The sequence below is a fragment of the Cottoperca gobio genome, chromosome 3 (genome assembly GCF_900634415.1).
Source record: "Cottoperca gobio chromosome 3, fCotGob3.1, whole genome shotgun sequence".
Taxonomy (NCBI): Eukaryota; Metazoa; Chordata; class Actinopteri; order Perciformes; family Bovichtidae; genus Cottoperca; species Cottoperca gobio.
The window spans coordinates 20,876,712-20,896,308 of NC_041357.1; the positions used below are offsets into that span (position 1 = coordinate 20,876,712).

Below are 19,597 nucleotides of genomic sequence, written 5' to 3' on the forward strand. Positions count from 1 at the left end.
CAATGAACACAGCATTACCGCCATAATGAGCTCTTTCTCTCCATCTGCGGCTGACTTCTTGGCTGAGTCGAGCTCGTCGTGCATTTCTGACAGCTGGTCCTGCAGGTCTCTGATCTCTGTCTGGTGTTGCTCCCGCTCCATCTTCACCTGGAACAGCCTGACAAACCACACGACATGTCATAACACAGTTCAGGCCCTCTACATACTGTGAAGTATATGCACATACACACCGGCACACCTGCACCTTAATTCGCACATACAAATGGCTGCACCTGTGCTGGGTCTTAATGTGAGGCCTGCAGAGCACAGGGGTTAAATTGAATGCCTGAATGATGCCAAACCAATAATGTCTAAACTGCCTCTACACGACAACACCGAGGGGGAGGGTGATAAGTGATGCGAGGCACCTCAAACAAAATCGCCGACTGAAGCAGAGCATCCATTCCTGCTGTAAAACATAGAGGGTAGGAATTGGACCATTCGTCATGAGAAAGAAACTACAGATGATAATCAACTGAGAAACAAAACTAAGTGAAAGATCCTGGATTTGAAGAGGAAAAATTTAAATAAGAGCCCAACAGTAGAAATATAATAGCAATTTTACTATTTCCATCTACAACATTGAGAACAGCAAACAAAAGCTGCAGGCTGTGAATAGTGGCAACACTCTGGACATCAGACTGAGTAGTCAAATAACAGTTGTATAATATGTAAAGGGAGCTGCACAGTTGTCAGAATGAATAGTAAATCAGTCACCAAGCAATCATTAATATAGAGGGTGAAAGATAAAGCTAACAAACCAGAGGAGACATATAGGGCTGTTTAATAAGACGGAGGAACCGACATGGTAACCACTCCAGTAACTGTCTGGTGGTTTCATCAACAGACACCCTACACTGCTCTCACTGTGACAGTACATGGACATGTCAATGACAAGACCATGATCCCTCACCAGCTTCCCAACACTACCAGTTTTGTTTACTGGAGATCTACCAAGATGGCGATACCAGTGAAGGGAGTTGAACTTGTGTTTTTTTGCAACCCACTTCTAGCCAAGTAAAACAATATACTGGGATTGACAAACTGTCGACACAACATTCTGTAAATGCTAAATATAGCTATAATTCATCGACGCTGATCGCTGTATTGACCTCATCATTGTCCAAAATTGCCACTTACTCTTCCACTGTGTTCTGGAGCTCGAACTCTGTTTTGGCTAGTTTTTCCTTCAGACGCTTACACTCCTCTACACTCCGCTCCAGCTCCCGCTGCAGCTCCTTCAAACCTGCTACTGTCCTCTTGTCAGCCTGATTCTTCTGTTGGTGAAACACACAAATATTAATGTTGACATTTCAGTTTAGTATAGATACAAACAAATAGTCTTTGTCTGCACCAAGCTTTCAGCCTTTGGATTGAATTGATCTCATCGTGTCAATAACATTTGATAAAAACACAAAGACATGGTCATTTTTTATCAGGATCCGTTTCAAATATTGCAAAAAAGGATTCAAACTATATAGAAAAATAGCATTTAAGATGTGCATGTTGTAAAACAATTACCTAAAAAGTAAATGCATTCTCAACAGTTCCAATTATTTAACTTAAACTAATTCAGTAAGTGTTTTGAATTCCCACTTACTACAGAATTACAAGTTTTCAAGATCGGCTCTTTATTCTAAAAGTGCCTTTGTGTTAAACTTAGCCAAGTCTACATCCAAACAGCGGTCGCAAAATATCTCTTTAAATTAAACAACAGTAATCCCTTAAACCTACTTTACAACCAAACCCTTGATTAAACAATATTCTCATACAACAAGTTCAGCAATAAACCGACACGCCAACTTAAACATGCTGGTGTCAGAGGCACTGTGTCAGTCAGAGTGTTGTTACCGTGGTTTGGTCCTCGAGTTGTCTCTTCAGTTCGGCCATTTCCTTCCCCAGTTCATTATTTTGCACCTGCAGAGCTTTCGTCTGTGCGGCAAAATCCAGAGACTGACAGAAGAAGACAGACGTTTTAGAGTTGTTTATTTCTTATTGATCCATTATGGATAGAAATACAAACTGAACATTTGGACTCATTAGTATTAGCACTCAGTTATTTAATAAAGGGTTGATATTCAATAACCGTTTAAAGTAAACATCCTGTATGCTATGCAAAGTAAACATCCTGTATGCTAAGGCTTTAGAGAGATAATACACAGTTTAAAAAAAGGTCCTATGAAATCCCTTTGAGATCACAGTTGTATTCAGCGGTTTGAATCAAACAGGATGTTATGGAATAATTGACATTGGAAATCCACATTAGCACAAATAAGTTTGTTTGCATGCATCGACTTATCAACAAGTTTGGCTTCATCTTGGGAAGCTGAACCCCAAACTCCCATTTACTGGTAGATAGCTAAAGCATGAACATAAAACTGCACTTTTACAACCCCAAGTTTATGATTCCACTATAAAAATACCGGTATGTAAAGAATGCAGAGAAAACTTTTTATGGGTTCTTCAACTGTTAGTGATGCACTTCAACGATATAACAATGTCTCACTTTGTTGTCGCCTTGTGCGCTCGCCGTGGCCCGAGACTTCAGCGTCTGTATCTTCTCAAAGACGAGGTTGACCTTTCTCTTCGTCGTTTCATCATTATCCACGCTTCTGCAGACACAAACACAAACAACCACACTGTATGTCAACACACTCAGTGTTTGGGTGTGGATCAAGAATTAATTCCAAACTGTTCTGGGAACAGAGCAAGTTATTCCCAGCTTAGAAAGGGTCAAGAAGGATCAAGCTGCTTTGATGTGTCACCTCACAGCACAAACAGCTTCATTACACCCGTCTAATAAACTATGAAGCACATGAGCAGAAGAATCAAACGCATGGGCAGTATAAGGGAATTTCTAGATTGTCTCATTTCATCTCTGGTGAATTAGTAGGAACCAGAGAAGTGTCAGCAATCATTCAGGGGTTAAGACAAATCACCATTTATAATGCTTTCAAATAATATAATATAAATGAGATAGTAAACATTTACATTCAAGTAGTGGTTTTGTTCATATTATTAATTGTGACAAACAAAAACTAAAGTTCTAACTCGGGCTCATTCTCTCTGATGGCAACATAGTGTATGTCCTATATTTACAATATATTAAAGTGGCAACCATTTACAGTATTGTTCTGATCAGTAAAAACCTTCCTAAACCTTAACAACAACTTATCCGGAGCTAAGAAAAGCAGCTTTGTCTTAAGCATTAAACGCCAAGCATTTCTGAGTTTATCGCCAGACGTTTGAAATCCCAAAGATAGGGGATTTTCTCGATCCACGGAATAACTATTAATCCTTCCATTAAAGTGAAAACATGAGAATGAACTAAACTGGAGTAACACCACTTTCACGTGACAGCAGTAATATATTATTTCAATAAATAATATGGCTGACACAGACAGCCAAACCCCCAGAACTCCCTTCTCCTCATACAGATGATTTTCATTAAACCTTTATAACCCCTGTTGGTGAATGTTTGTCTTTTAAGACTTTGGGAATGTAGCTCAGTTTCAGCCCCAGCACTTCCATCTGTGTTTCCTTTCCTTTGTCCTGTGACTCCTGACCTGTGGCCCGACACACCCAAGCAGTTTCCTGCTCTCTTTCTACACTATCACAAATCTGTAGCACATGTAACAACTGTAAAATCACACACAACCAACACAAATGCTGCAGAATACAGTTTAACTGGTATTTCTGTTTCACTTTCAACGTTCTCTAAAAATAATTATGGACTTCATTCTATAAGTTAAAAAAGACTGTAAAGAATGCATAAGCCATCATATTTGGCTCCTCAAAAACTGAAAAGCAGTTCAGACTTTTAAACATTTTTCTTGACAGCCAGTAAGTGTCTGATCACACTGCAGCAAAGAGAGAGCAGCGAGAGAAAGTGGGATTCTGCAAGAAAACAAACTCCAGACAGCTGGATCTCTCACAGCCTGGATGGGAGGGTAAGAATAAGCACATTCCTTAACTTTCATCACAAACAGTCAAACTATGATAAAAAAAAACACAGAACAGTCTCTTCCTTCATGATGCATTGCCTTATGGAGCAACAAGTTGGATTCTGAGTAAACAACATGTTCAGTTCATGATTCAACGAACAGCCAAGGATTAAGACCAGAACATTTCACTTTTTTTTATCAATACGAGCAAATAAAACCAAAAAGTACATTAATAAGAACAGAAAAGTCAAGATAACTCACCCGTCCTTAAGGTAATTGAACAAAATTTGTTTTGCTGTCTCTTCATGCGTTTGTTGTGAAAGCTCTTGTTGACCTTTCAGAAGATCAGGTGTCGCCTGGAAATGGCAGGAAATGAGAGGGAGATCTTAATGAAATAAGAGAGATCTTAACAAAGCAAACAAATGTGTTCCTTATTTGGATAACACAGAACAGATGGCCATATGTTGGATAATATACTTATATTTGAAGTGAAATAAGACAAAAGTTTAAACAGACATTTCAGATTCCAAATGTCTTATTCAATCATAACGCTACAGATCCCTTTTTACCTGAACATCTGCCTCTATGCTGGGCTTTTTGTCTAAAGTGGTCGAAGGTTTCGATAGCGATGTTGACAGCGATGTTGTTGTAACCTTTCCAGCTAAGGAAACACTGTCCTCGCTCTCCTTACTCTTGAATGATAATGAAGAGGTGCGAGTCCGTGGCTGTTTGTAACCCTGTATGGCGTAGACACCTTTAGAGATGGTGCTCTGGGGCGAGCCGGGCGCGCTGGTGACACGAGATGAAGCCCTGGAATCGCCCTTACCATCTACAGCCATGATCCAGGAGTCCTGACTGCCGGCTGTTTTCTGCCGTAGCTGTGAGGGCCGCAGGACATGCTCCATTGATGTGCCTTGCTGGCTGCTAATCCCGTCCACGTAGCTAGAGCCATCTCGCAGGCCAAAGGCACTATCCACACTGCGTGAGCGCTTCCTATCGTCTGGATTGATCCTGTTCCTGCGTCCTGTCCGGCCCCTGCGCTGATGGCCTCCATCGTTGCCATCAAACTTCTCAATGAGCTCATCGACAGCAGGAATGGAGCCTGTGTCTATGTCTCTGCCTGAACCTGGGAGGAAAGGGATGTAGCGGCGGTTCTCGTGGCGGTTGATGGTGTCTGCGTAGAGGGCGTCCATCTGGTCCTCCACCGGAGCCTTAGAGGTGGAAGATGAGGAGGAGTGGCGGGAGCGGGATGAGGACTGAAGAACTGGACCACTAGAGTCAGTCCTGCGTAGAGGAAGGACATCAGGCTCACGGTGGGAAAGCTCGAGGCTGGAGTTGGCGCTGCTCATAGAAGTGGGAGATCTGCATGATGTCTTGCTGTGCTCACTTGTGGGACTAGACACGGTGGAGGGTTGAGGCTGGGCGGGAGGAACTGGCTGCTGCCGAGCTTTAGAGCCTGGCTTTGACTGAGGTGGATTCAGGTTGGCGAGACGAGGTTTGGACTGCGGCTGAGCTACTTGTGATTGTGGCATGGCCTGAGGCTGAGCAAGCTGGGTTGGAGGGAAAGACTGGGGCTGTGACTTTGGCTGAGGAAGGGTTGTCTTACTCAGGCTCTGGGATGGAAGTTGTCTTTTCTCTTGCTGCGCAAGAGCTTTATGCCGATCCAGGCTTGATGACTTGCCGTTGGGCGGTGCATGTACAGCAGATTTGGAGGAAGAAATCTGCTGTTGGTTCCCAGTCTCAGCCAGAGGCAGAGGCCTTGAAGGCAGACTGTGGAAGGTGTCAAGGTTCAGGGAGTTGTTCTCTGGATCATACGGCTGTAGTATCTCAGGGTGCTTCTGAAAGTTCAGAAGGGAGGATGGATTCTTTTCTTGTGAATCTGCAATGCCATTTTGAGGACCAGTGTAATGATTCATCTTCTGAGACCTGTACTCCATGAAGGGGCTGTTGGGTTCAGGCTCCTTTCCTCCCCTGAAATCATACTCCTGGTAGTTCTCAATAAAAGAACCCTCAGTGTCGATGTACCCATTACTGTTAGGGTCGATAAAGGATTGAGGACCCCTGTCCTGGTTGTTGAGAACTACGTAGGGGTGTCCATCTATACCCTGGACACGGATGCTGAGACCGTATGTACCAGCTCCATTACTGTGGGGCCTGGAGGGGCGGGACAGCTGAGTGTGGCCCCGCTGTGGTCCGCTGTTAGGAATGCCAGTCACTCTGTACGACTCCATCAGGAATGCAGAAGGAAAATAACCCCCTCTCCCTGGATCAGGTGGTCCACGTCTGCAAGCAAGGATTCACACTAAATTAGAGAGGAGACACTAAGACTGATGAGAGTAATTCAGTAATATCACCAACTGTTTCCCAGTTCCACACCAGTACATTAAATGAAACATTAAAGCCTGGCTGCATTTAATTAAGTCCGCTTTCATTTGATTTTCTTGTTTTGCATTAGGGGTTGCAACTAACGAATAAATCGGCAGATTATTTTCTATATCAATTGATTCATCATTTGGTCTATTAAATGTCCAAGGTGATGTCCTTAAATGTCTTATTTTGTCAACTCAAAACCCAAAGATATTAGGTTTAATATGAGAAAAGCAGGACATCTCCTTATCTGAGAGGCTGAAAACAGCATCTTCAGCCATTTTTGCATGAAAAATTACTTTAACGATTTATCGATTATCAAGATAGTTGGCGATCACCTAATCGTTGCAGTTCCATTTTGCATGAGCCTTATTGTTCTGTTTTCTCTCCATGGAGATCTATTCTGTCAAACTGCTCAGGGTAATGTGCTCCGACCAAACGAAGAATGAGACAATACGCTCCCTGTGTTGCCTATAACATCTCAGAACTCATAATATCTCTGAAAATATGAGTCAACATCAGCCACATTCTTTTCTGTTTAGAAAAGCCTTACGGTTTGTGACTAACAGGTATGGTTTAACAAAATGACTGTTTGCTGTGCATGACAAAGAATATAGGTTAAACAGGTTAGAAGAAAAGTATTGACGGATTAATAACACGACATGACTCGGTCAGACCTGAGAGAAATGTGAGAGCTCTATCATCTCCACACAACTTTAGTGTGTACGTGTGTGTGTGTGTGTGTGTGTGTGTGTGTGTATACAGTGTAATTGATCCTTGTAAATGACATTGTAATTTGCAGCCCACACTCATGGGATATGCCAAAAACATAGAGCAACAAAAGCTCACTTTTGTCACATTTATAATAATTGTGGGGTTGTCTGGGGTTGACAGATTTGTAGCACAATCGTGAGAACACAAATGGCAATAAATATCAAACTGTGTACAAATATTAAAGTAAGCTGCTTAATGTTCTTCAGACACATTTATGCCTGGGAAGCCAGTGAAGACAAAGCCATCAGCAGCCAACACGTGTTTTACTGGACAATGGGCCTTTAACAGGTTCCTGTTTGACTTGCTGATAGCATCCCATTCTACCTGATGCTACAATACAAAGACGGACTGAGATGTGCCTGGAAGAAGGACAGAGATAAGACTGGCAACAAAGCTCAAGCAGGATATATCACATTAGCATGAAATGGGTGAACACGGATCTATGGACAACTGATACCTACTGAGCCTATTTAGTACCTAGAAAGGCACTCTGAGAGCGCTGACCTCCACCCAGGCCAAATGCCCCATCTCGAAATGTTAACGAAACTGAAAAATAATTTGTGTATCTGCCCTGTGATTCGATTCGGATCCGCTCCCAAATGTAGAGGGTTCTTCCTTGGCCCATGCTACACTCTTGCAACAAGTTATACAAAATGACATTCTGATAGAAGATTTCAGGGCTTCTCCAGGAAAACTGGAAGCCACCTGACACGTCTTGTTAAATATACTGTATGGCATTTGCTGCATGAAATGGTACCTCTGCTGTTTTCCCCTCATGGGTAACATTTTATTACATTAAAGTGTATTCTTCTAATTTTATATAATGTTAGCAGAGGCTGTCGTTGTTTCAGATGAAGTGGCCTGCCTTAAACGCTACAAGAAATTTATTTTATCTACATAAATTCCATCCTGGTGCGTAATTAGTCAGACAGTTTTCCACTCTTCATTCTATACAGGAGGGAAGAAGGAGGCCAACGTAAAGTGTCCTGTCCAAGAGGAAGATTGCCGTTGAGATTAAAGCTAAAGACAACACACAATAGACTCTTTCATCCTTAGTGTCACATGTATGCTCCAACAAGTGTGCAACTGTCTTCCTCCCATTGTATTTTTCACTGCAAAAGAAGGAAAGACCCTCACTGAGCTGTCCTTCATGGAGGCAGTGCTGCCTTCACTGACCCCTGTGCTGCAGAGCAGAGAGGTCAGCACAGCAGCACAGGTTGGATGTCAAGGCCCTGGCTTTGATCAGTGCAGAGGGGAGACTCTGCAAAGATTTAACAAAGCAGATTTGTATCTCCTCATGTGAACTGATTAGTTTTCTGTGTCACAGAGAGTGCAGACAGTGAGTCTGTAGCTCCAGAGACTCACATGACTGCATGGAGAAAACACATCAGTTAAAGCAGAGGGCCGACCTTGAGAGAGTGAATGTAAAAGGCGAACCAAGTCACTTTAAACAGTGAGGATTAACACAGTGGGAAAATATTATTAAATTACGTAACATGAATGGGAGTTCACTAATCTGGAGCGTCAGGTAAATGTAACGTGAGCGGACAGGAGCAACTGAAAATACATTTAAAAGAATACCCCGTATGTGTAAATGACAAACAGAGATTTAGAGTAAAGACTTTGATAGTTGACTGAAGAAGTGAAGAAACAGCGGCAGTTTGAGTTGACGCAGTTTTTAGACATGTTACATCGCTGCTGAGTGCAACAGGTGGCATGAATCACACCACCAGCCAGAGATTTACTTTAAAACTTATTGTCCTTCAGTCACTCAATTAAGTCAAGTTTGTAGCAAGTTCATTTTAATTGTTGCTGTTCAATGTCCAGTTGTTGTGCCTGTCGTTAAGTTTCACGGCTCAACTTGTAACGTTACAATGAATACTGTTAGTTACTCACCAGCGTCGGGTTTCTCCCTCGTCCAGTTATCGCAGACTGTAAACGTTAGTTTAAAATGAGTTTTAAAAAGATAAACTGGTTAAGCAAAGTTATCTGCTTGCTAACTTATTTAGTTATGTGTTGTTTTCTGGGAGAGAGAGAGAGAGAGAGAGGACAGTTTCACAATGACGTCCGACCCTCCGGGCTGCCCCGCCTCCTGAAACAAGCGCACAAACCCGCCTCCCCACCCAAAATCTAACCGGCTGGTCCAGGAACAGCTTTCACATCTCCAATCCCCCGTAAAGCCGTCCAGGACTTCTCTCAGGCCCGGTTCAGTTTGGACCGGCCAAGCTCAGCTCGGTTCAGCCCAGCGGGGTCTCGAGAGTTTCCAAAACCGCACGTTTTAGTTGAGCCCTGACACTCACTCTGTTAATTATCTTCCATTTAAACTTATTATAAAAGATGTTCTTTTAAAAAAACTGAATAAACTAAATATTAACCATTATACCGACGGAAAAAGTAATTAAAGTGTATTTGCTTGTGTGTGGAAGAATCTGGGCCAACATAGAAATAGTAATACAAATTATTATAAAAACGATATCGCAAATAAAAGTTTTAATGTAGCCTTTAAATCACTATTTTGCTATGTAAAAAAAAAAAGCAGGCAAGATGGCTGGGCTCATAGATATAATATATCTTTTGGAGAAATAAGCAAAACACACACTTCTAAAATATTTCAGAAATATTGGGAGATTACAATGATAAGTTTCACACTTAAAGTTCATAAATGGATATTAATGTCATGTAGCCCGCAGACTATAGTTAACGACTTGCTTAATGCCCTCGGAGAATTATACACGTATGTGCTCCCCTCAACTCGATGTCAGTTTTAATTATCTGCACTCTGCATAAATGCAATTTGCAGCTGCAGGTCTTTAAAAACCGAGAGCGTCATCTAGTGGATAGTGAGCTGACCTGAATGCGTTAGTTAATGAGAACCTGTGCTGCTGGTGGTACTGGTGCATTTATGCAACGCATACAGACATTAGATATACCCAGAGTGAGCATCTTGCAATGGTGGGAGGCAGGTATTATGCTGAGTGGGATGAAGAAATGTTGAAGAAATGTCTTGGTATACTAGAGAGAGAGAGTATTATTTTAGAAATAAAATGTCTGCAGTGTATGTGTACTTTAAGAGGAAGTGCAGGACTAAGCAAACAACACTGAGCAGTGATAAATAATGCCTGGGAAATAAGTAGGTAGTAGCAGGAGTAGGATTACAGTCACCTTCAGTGATACTGTAAGTGCACAGAGAGATGTATATATTGTATACTGCATATGAATATCTTCATAGAACAATAACAACAATATCTGATGACATTCAGTTTTTCACAACATCTCAAAAGTCACAATAATAAGGATAAATAATAAAGTTATACACTGAGTTACCAGAAAAGCAATACAACCTGTAAAACATATGTACATCCAGCAGTCCTTTAATATATATTGTAAAACATTTTATTATAGGTGACACTGTTAGAAAGGTGTTGATTTAACTCCATAGTCATTTTGGAGGCTGTACATTGTGGTGTTGAATTGAATTGCATGACATTGTAAGGTGTTTCTAATATTTTGTCTCTTCAATGTATAAATATGAGGTGGACAAAATGTTAGAAACACCTGTCAGAGTATTGAATTTCAATACTTTTGTAAACTTGTTCTTGTAAGTTCTTGCATGGCTGCTGGTACCCAGCCCTGCTCATATCGTTTTGGCAACAACATGTTTTTAATTGTTCTGTTCATTCAGTGAATGTTACGTTACACTGGATACAATGACCCAACACAAGTACCTTTAACTTCACATATAATATTTCATGCTTCCTTTCACAATCTCAGGCTGAACCTTCTGGACTCCATGTTTGTGTATAATATCAAATGATATGTACTCAGATTATTTACAGTTAAACTGTAGTAATACAGATATAGATAAATAAAAATACATTGTTACAAGCAGCTGTTAAAAGATCTTACCAAAGTAAAAGCACAGAAGTAGTATTAGCAAACAAAATATATATGAAATAACAAAAGTAAAAGTGATTATGTACTCAAACAGACCCCTACATCTGAATGTTGTAGCTGGTTGAGCAGATTTGAACTATTTTACACACTGTTGGGAAGTTTAACCTGCAATGATGCATTTTATTTTAAACAGTAAGTTGATCATATGTTTTGTATGAAAACTCATCAAAGTAACTGGTAACTATATTATTATTAAATAAATGTAGTGCAGTACAAATTACACTTTTTCCCTCTGAAATTTAGTGAAGTATAGAATAAAATGTCTAAGTAGCATAAAATGAAAATACTCAAGTAAAGCACCTTTACAAATGTAATACTAGTAAATGTACTTTTCAGCATTGACAATGACAGACTAACAACATTTGTAAAATTAATTCTGACTGAGATTTTGAAGAAATTATAAACCCAAAGTTATTTTAATGAACCTTGCACAAAAGCATAAACTACATTAAACTGGAGGCCCAGTTGCCCCTGTGCTGTGGTAGTGGCCCACTGTTTATATTTGTGTTCGCAGAGACACCGTGCAGCACCGCAGCCTTTAATCTGAGCTCCGTGCTGGTTTACAGCAGCACACAATGAAAGCTCTGTTCTCCGCTAAGGTGTCACAGCTGGGACCTCTGGGCAAGCTCAGTACACAGCTCAGTCTTATCCTGATTAAAAGAAGGACTGCAGGCTTTCCAGCAGCAAATCAAGCTCACTGACATGCACCAGAGATGTAACATAGGCCCATATCTAGCTCATTCGATTTGATCTTTTACATTGTTGATTTATGACATAAGAAAATGTTGTAAGTTCATGTGAATATAACTGGCTCTGCTTCAATGTGTGGCAAAAGCTACTACTCAAGACAAGGTGGTGAAATTATAGTATTTCCCACTCCCAGTCTGTTAAGTTAAACAAGATAGCGTGATGATACTGCATTAGTAGGTCTGATTTCTAACAATGAGGCAGCTTACAGAAATGAATCTTCTTCCTGGTGGACTGGCATGCAGCAAACAACTTGGAGCTGAATGTTTCCAAAACAACAAAAGTAGTCGTGGACCTCCATGAATTAAGCCACCAATGGTCAGGAAATTCAACAGGTGGAGAACAAAAAATGATTGTGTTTTTTTTTCTTTTTAGGACAGGTTGCATGAACACCTCAGCACATGAAAGGAAAAGTCTGGAGAATTATTCAAACTTCCTCCTTTATTTTAAAAGGTTCAGCAACAGCACATACCCAGAGGTCGTTTTTCGTCCAAAATGATCAATGTGCTGTTATTATTCTCGTCCAAAATCCATTGTAATTGTTTCATGGACAGAATATGAGTCAACGGGCCCCTGGGCACAGACATGTAGACGGCACCTCTATCTCAACACATCCAGACTGAAAGAGATGCGTCTTTTTGTGCCTGTTTCAGTGACATTTTGCAGCTGAACCAGAACTCAGGTGCTGTTGTTGGTTCCAAAGTTGCACACAAACTCGTACTTACGTCACAACTTTCAAGAAGTTCCCTGGAAAGAACTTTGTAATTTGGACTAATTGTTGGGAAAATAGGATTGTCCTTCAAAGAAGAAATCTTTTTAAACCAATGAAATGTTTAATTTTAAATTATTAATTAATTCAGTGGAGAGAAGACAATAAGCATGTTTAATGCAGCTTGCATCCTGAAAGTAGCAGAGAGGCGGATGATCTCACTGTTGGGAGCAGCAGGAGCAGCAGGCTCTTTGGTTGGGCTTCAAGGATGTGAGCCAAGGACTCTCTGTCAGCTGGCCCAGCAGCCATGACAGGATGTCAGCCTTCAGACTTGGTGGTCCCGCTCCTACAGAAAACATGCACACCCACCAGCACACTCGCACGTTCTGTTTCTCCCTACAGAAAATTAAAAAGTGACATGTCGTGATTAACGTTGCATCACTGAGCTCACCACAGGCAGAACAGCAGTCAGCAGTTTTCAAGTGTTTCAGACAGCTGAACTGGAATCAGACCTCGTGATGAGCGCTCTCATCGCTCTGCACGAGGATAGTTCTGTGCAGATGTACGGGGGTCTGAGATTTACAGCACAACAGTCCTCCAGGTTTAGAGCAGCATATGAACAACACGTTTGGGATTCATTAACTTCAGTCACAGCACAAGTAGCACATTTAAAACTGCAGTCGATTGATAGCCGCTTCCACCAAAACACTGTTTCAGTTTATCTATTTCTTTGCTTCTGCATTCACATGCATGTCAAAACACTGACACTCATTAAAATAAATGTTACCAGAGTTGCTAAAGATAAAATATGTGTCTTCTAAATATTCATTTATTTCCCTCAGTTAATAAATGTTCATGCATTCCCTTTTGGCTGGAGTAGATTACATACAGGACTTGTCTCTATCTCTTCATCCAGCCTAAATCTAAATGTAAAGAAGTAGGACTACAGCACATGTACAGTAAGCTGCTATCACACTTTATTAAAAATAGAAACATATATACATAGTACTTTTCATACAGACTACAATGGTCCACTGGCATTATTTTCAAAAATCAGTTACATACTATAAAACACTCATTTGGCCTAAATCCACTGTAGAAATGTCTTTAAAAAAAAAAAAAAAAAGAATTTCAAACTAACCCCATGTTTCTGAGCTCATCTTACTTCTTCCTTCCTGTGCCTTTTCATAAAATAAAACTTTATGGAGGGGCAATGCAATTATGGAGCGGGAACAGAAGGAAAAGTGTTTGCACAGTGAGAGAAATAAATGCACATACAATTGAGTTTAAAAAAGGATGGCACATTTATTGCAACATAAATGTTATATACATTGTGTTTTTCTGTGGAAAAAGACAGAAAATTCAAATTCTTGTTGCCGCAGTTTTTTTTTTATGTGTATCAACAATACCTTTTCATTTAAAACAAGAACAAATCTTTAATCAATCAACCACGAGAGACTGGACAATTAAGGTCGCACTTTTAGGAATCTGAAGCTCGTACGAAGCCTTTTGAAGTTCTAAACTACGAGCAACAATTCAACTACATTCTTGAGATGCCATTTGTAAATTTGAATCGTAATCATGGACAGGCTATTGTAAATAACCGTACGTTTTACTATCTAATATAGTAAAATAAAGTAAGAAACTTTTTACTCAAAACCTTTGCTTTCAAAAATCTAGAAAGAGTAATATTTAGAATTCAAGAAATATTCTTACAGTATTATTGTATAAAAGACTAAACTACAGTGAAAAATAAGCCAAATGTTTTTTTTTTCTTTTTGATTTTCATTTTTTTCTCATATATTATACAAGGGAAAGCATCTGGGAAGTCTAACTTGGCAAACAAATATAGGAAGAACATGAAATTTAAAAAAGAAAAGAGCTGGAAGTGACATACGTAATACCCTCAATCAAAGTCTGCCGACATAAATACTGAAAGGAAGAACAGGGCCACATTTAGGCAGAGAATACACAAAATATAGGTGTTTTTTCTTAACAAAATCAACGTTTTTAAATCATAAATCTTTAATGTAAACTCTTAGTGTGGCTTCTTTTATTCTAGTTTATATTTTGTACAGTCTAGTCATTCTGAATGTGGCAGTCTTGTTTAAGGTGTAGATAATGATAGAAGAACAGATACAAAGACATAAATGGAATATAAAGCAAGTCTTAAGACCAAAAGACAAACGTAAATCATGCACACTGATAGGAAAAACAAATAGAAGCCATGAATAATGTCTTAAAACATAAAAGAAAAATAATCCTGGTAAGAGTTGTTGTTCATTATTGTGCTACAGTTCTATGATATTCAACAAAATGCATGAAATATCTCGTCTGGCTTATTGTATATTGGATGAAAACAGAACTGAAAAATAACTTAGAAGTTCTCTCCGCCGACTGAAACTGGACATGATAATGCTGGAAGGCTACAGAAATGACTTGTTACAACACAAATAAGCATACATGTTTTAGTCAAATATAACTGCTTTTGAAAATGAGATATTAAAAAAATGAAGGGATGTGTTCGTCAGGCCAGGAGAAAGTGTGGTCGTCGTCTTTTTATTAATCAAGCAATCTCTGAGAAGCTGCTGGCGGGGAAATGACACAAAGAAAAGTCACTTCTCTGCTGACGTCAGGAGCACGTAAGTGTCAGGAGGCTAAACAAAGACAAAGAATCTGCAAAAATATATCACTGCTTACATTTAACACTATATGGCAAAGGGAAGGGCAATGAAGTCCCCTTTCTTTTAGTTAAGACACTAAAAATATGCAGGGAATGCTAAGGTTTGCAAATATTTTGCTCTCTGTATTTTCACTGCTCCTTACCGAGGAAAAAAAAAACACAACTACATTTGAGCTTTCAGTAAACCTAGAGTTTGCCATTCGTCTGCCACCTTTGTAGAAAATATTGCTTATGCTGACATAGTCGAGCCGATTATTCCAGAGGTCAGCGGCACAGGAACCGATCTAAACTACACAGAAACAAACATAGGTAGTTTTGGTTACACGTGTGGTCAGTGGCAGTATGAATTAAATATAAATATAAATAATATATCCTCTTTTTTAATTATTTTTTTAAATGGGACGGGTGCGTCTTCATTTCTAACAGCAAATGATCATTTTCAGTTGGGTATAAATATCGCTCTAAACTGGCCAATAAATTAATCTTCTCTGTGCCCAAATATTTTCCCTTCATCTCGGACTCGCCAAAGATTTAGCTCAGTTTTAATGGTGACACTGGCAAACTATAGATCAACTGAAAAGCTGCATACTTCTCTTTGAATTTGCTCAACTTTCCCTTTAGACATACACTTTATAGCTCAGTAACATAATAAATAGAAGAAAAAAAAAGAAACAGACAAACGAAAAAAGATTTGCTGTTACAATGCATTTGTCTATTCAGTTTAGGCACAAGGCAATTTCCACGTACGGTTGGAGGAGATTGCGAAGTCTCTGATTGTTCAGAAGCAACAACACTTCTTGCAGACAGTGATATGTGCTGAAGATTTTTTCTTTGTGGGGAGAAATTTGCAGATGGAAACTGGTCACAGGGAGCTGGACGCTTCGCTTGGATCTTCTTCAATCTTTGAGGATTGGATTGTGTTAGTCTCGTAGTTTCGCTTCAAGTGGTCTGTCTCCTTCGATTGATGTCCCAAACTGTGAGTCCTGTCAGTCACTGAGAAGCAAGGTCACGACTCAAACGGGACAGAAATGATGTGGATCACTTTGATCTGGAGAGAGGAAGGGGGAAATACGCTGATCAATAATCACACAAGGTAAAATATATATTTTAGGTTCAAGATTATGACAAAAGGTTGATTTTATAGTGCTACTGTTTCACATATTTATGAAACAACTAGTCAATTAATTGTATCGATAAATGAAGTCATTTATCGTGCAACAGTGCCAAACGTACGTATCTCTAGCTTGTTGCTTTTAATGATTTGTGTAATTGTAAACAGAATATCTTTGGGTTTTTGACTGTTGATTGAAAAAAACAACAACCAATTAATTTTTTTTTTTTTTTTACCATTTTAAAAGTAAAACAAATCCTAAACATAAAAAACATTAAAAAAAATTAAACACAAAATAATTAAAAACAATTCCATCGGTTAAGAGAACGCCATAAGGTAAAAATGACTTTGCTGAGATCCTAAGATGCCCTGGAGGTGAGAGTACCTGTCTGCTGCTCAGAGGTGGCCCATGGGGTTAGATGTGTCAGCCAGGCCGGGATGGTGCCCCATGTGGGCGTCACCGGAGCCCCCAGACGCTTTCTCCTCCTCCCTTCTCTTAAGGCAGGCTGCTTTGGGGTTCAAATTCCGCTCTGTGGGTTCAGAGAGACAGGAGTCAAACTTTTAATGCTGATTCGTTCTCATTCCTTTGCACACAAATAATGATAGCTTTGATCTGTTCCTTTTCTTTTTAACATACCACATCATGAGTGCAAAAAGATTATGAAGATCCAGCATTTCAGTGAATGAAGCATTATTGGGATAACATTTTTGACTTACCTACTTTAATTAATCTGTATTTGGCAGCTCTGTCAGTGCAATATCTTATCCTTAATAAATTAGCCCTGTTTACTGCAGTTCTCCTTCCTATAACTCTATATTACAGTTCCCTCTTTGGATGTGACACTTACCGCCTGCAGAAATATTATGTGAAGCATTTTAAAGAATAATATTGATTATATGTGATGTCAAGATCCAAAGCTAAAAAATGGTTATTGTCCCTCACATAATGATTTAAGGGGCTCACAAACAACATGAACATAATCACATACAATTACATTAAAACACAAACAATTACATAAATAAATAAGAGCATGAGTGAAAAGGTGCATTAAAAAGCTAGTGACAGTCTACTTGGCCTTGCAGCTGGCTGTTGGACACTGACCTCTGACTTGCTGCTCCAGGTTAAGTATGACAGCCACAGCCTGATGGAGGATGAGCAGTTTAGTCTGGGGCTTCTCACTTTTCAGGTGCACCTGGACCATGTGACCCAGCTCTTTAAAGGCCTCGTTGATGTCCCGCACCCTTAGGCGTTCGCGGGCGTTGTTAGCCATCCTCCTCTCGCGCTCACGCTCGGCCTTCTGCTCCGGATTCAGGTCCTCGTCCTCAGTGATGCTGTGGGAGAAAGAACTGTTTTACAGTTAAAGTCACACAACAACAAAGCAAACAATAGTTGAGACTAAAAGAATAGAAGTAGAAATAGAATAGAATATATCTACATTTAAAAAAAGTGATCCATTGTAACTTTACCTTTATTCAGAACTATGTAACAATGTCATTGATTGTAGACAATATACAGGCTACTGCCTTACACTCTCATTGTGTGAGACATCTTAGAAGACATCAAGCAAGTACATTGCTGAACAAAAAAACACAGAATCCATCCTCAAGATTTGGGCTCATTTAAACAGTTTTCCGTTTCTCACACCTACCTAAACATCAGTTAGTGTATCAACATGTTCTTACCTCGTGCGTGTGCCTCCTCTGGGTGTCATCATATCTCTTCTGTCGCTCTCATCATCTGACTTGTCATCGATGGAGAGGTTATCGTTCATGTCCTTGTCCAGCTTCTCCAACTTCAGCCCCAGGGCGGCAGGCAACTGGCCAGCCAGGGCTGAAGCAAGACCTGCAGCAGGCAATGTAAACATAAAAGGTAAGACATTACACACAAACTGAGACATGCCCGTATCGTGTTGTGTCGGCCATATAATGAGTTGATAAGACTGGGGGTGGGGAGGGACGAAATCGGACCTCTGAAAGTTTCCAATTGGTGGTTGAGTTCTGTGCTGGATGTGGAGCTGGCGCTGAGCAGGCCTCCGTGGCTGTTGTTGAGGCTGGCAGCATCGTCAGCGTGGGCACCACCCTGTTGCATCACAGACAGGAAGGACATTGTCAAGAAAGGAAGCAGACATTCTCTGGAGACGATGCGAGAAGAGCGATTCATAAGAGCTTTAAATGGAAGATGGAGGAATGAACTTTCTGTATTATGGTAAATCCACACAGGATAAGAATTTTAAATAAGGTCTTTTCACATGTTACATTTTCACATCAATCAATCAAATTTTATTTATATAGCACCTTTTAAATGATTGTCAAACATTATAATGTTGAAAGTAATAAAATGTTTATAAAATAAAATAGTATAATCAACAGTAAAGTTTTAACAATGCATGGTAGGGGTGCCGGTATTGAAGTGATATTAAAGAAATTAAATATTGATATCATGGTAATAATACACATATGATAATACATTAATATGTATAAATAATACAGCGCCTCTTAAATAATGTCTGTCTCTTTCCACTCACGCTGTGTCCCCCTCCCCCAACTCACCACACACAAATGAATGTATTTCATTTTCCATGAAAAAGAGAAAATAAAAAGGCTAAAGATGATTTTGACTGATAGCATTATTAGTATCATTTAATAATATTGTTATAAAATCGTTATCGGGAATTCTTTGGCCCCGATAACCGTGTAGTGAAAATCTGATATTGTGAACTAATAGTTTTTTAAATTTAAATTGGATTGCATTTGTCAGTCTGTATATATTGAAATATTTAACTATTCATGTGAAAAGCAATTTGCTTTGCAAAGAAAGCGTCTCACAGGGTCCAATAATTAATTGGCGCGTGTCAGTCCCAACACGATGCTTTGGTTTACTTCACAGTAGTATGTTTTAGAAAGCATAACAAAGGGTGAAAAACACAAAATAAAAGCCACTTTGTAACAATACTTAAAAAAAGACCCATTTATTTTCTGCTGTGACATTCTCAGACTTAGCTCTCTGTAACCACAACTACGACCACGTCTGCTTCTCTAAAATGAGACAAATCATTCTGTGTTCAGTTACAAAAGATGTCAAGCTCAACCCACCCAACAGTCAGAACATCCTTCTTATTTCATAACATAAAAATGGTCCCACCATCACTTCTTCCTGAGGTTCACCACATGTTCTTGAGCTATTTCATTTCCCCTCTGAGAACCAGAGAAAGGCGGGGAAATCGTCACTGAGGGAGGAGGGTGTCTCCTCCTTTTCTTAAAGGAATGTG

The 19,597-nt window shown here is 39.7% G+C and overlaps 2 protein-coding genes across 6 annotated transcripts in view; both read right to left on the minus strand.

Moving 5' to 3' along the window:
- Positions 1-9,214, minus strand: part of cgnl1 (cingulin-like 1) — a 31,024-nt gene extending 21,810 nt beyond the window's left edge. The window contains exons 1-7 of one of the 2 annotated variants that reach the window (XM_029460755.1): positions 9,021-9,214; positions 4,553-6,266; positions 4,245-4,339; positions 2,546-2,651; positions 1,891-1,992; positions 1,180-1,316; positions 19-157 (exon numbers count right to left, since the gene is read on the minus strand). In XM_029460755.1, the coding sequence (XP_029316615.1) occupies positions 19-157; positions 1,180-1,316; positions 1,891-1,992; positions 2,546-2,651; positions 4,245-4,339; positions 4,553-6,214 (2,241 nt within the window). In that variant the 5' untranslated portion in view covers positions 6,215-6,266; positions 9,021-9,214. The remainder of the gene's footprint in view (positions 1-18; positions 158-1,179; positions 1,317-1,890; positions 1,993-2,545; positions 2,652-4,244; positions 4,340-4,552; positions 6,267-9,020) is intronic. The other variant, XM_029460746.1, reaches the window with a different exon arrangement.
- Positions 9,215-13,814: 4,600 nt separating this feature from the next.
- Positions 13,815-19,597, minus strand: part of tcf12 (transcription factor 12) — a 79,345-nt gene continuing 73,562 nt past the window's right edge. For 3 of the 4 annotated variants that reach the window (XM_029458385.1, XM_029458409.1, XM_029458392.1), the window contains 5 exons: positions 18,297-18,408; positions 18,012-18,171; positions 17,431-17,675; positions 16,714-16,858; positions 13,815-16,265 (listed from right to left, as the gene is read on the minus strand). In XM_029458385.1, the coding sequence (XP_029314245.1) occupies positions 16,725-16,858; positions 17,431-17,675; positions 18,012-18,171; positions 18,297-18,408 (651 nt within the window). In that variant the 3' untranslated portion in view covers positions 13,815-16,265; positions 16,714-16,724. The remainder of the gene's footprint in view (positions 16,266-16,713; positions 16,859-17,430; positions 17,676-18,011; positions 18,172-18,296; positions 18,409-19,597) is intronic. The other variant, XM_029458400.1, reaches the window with a different exon arrangement.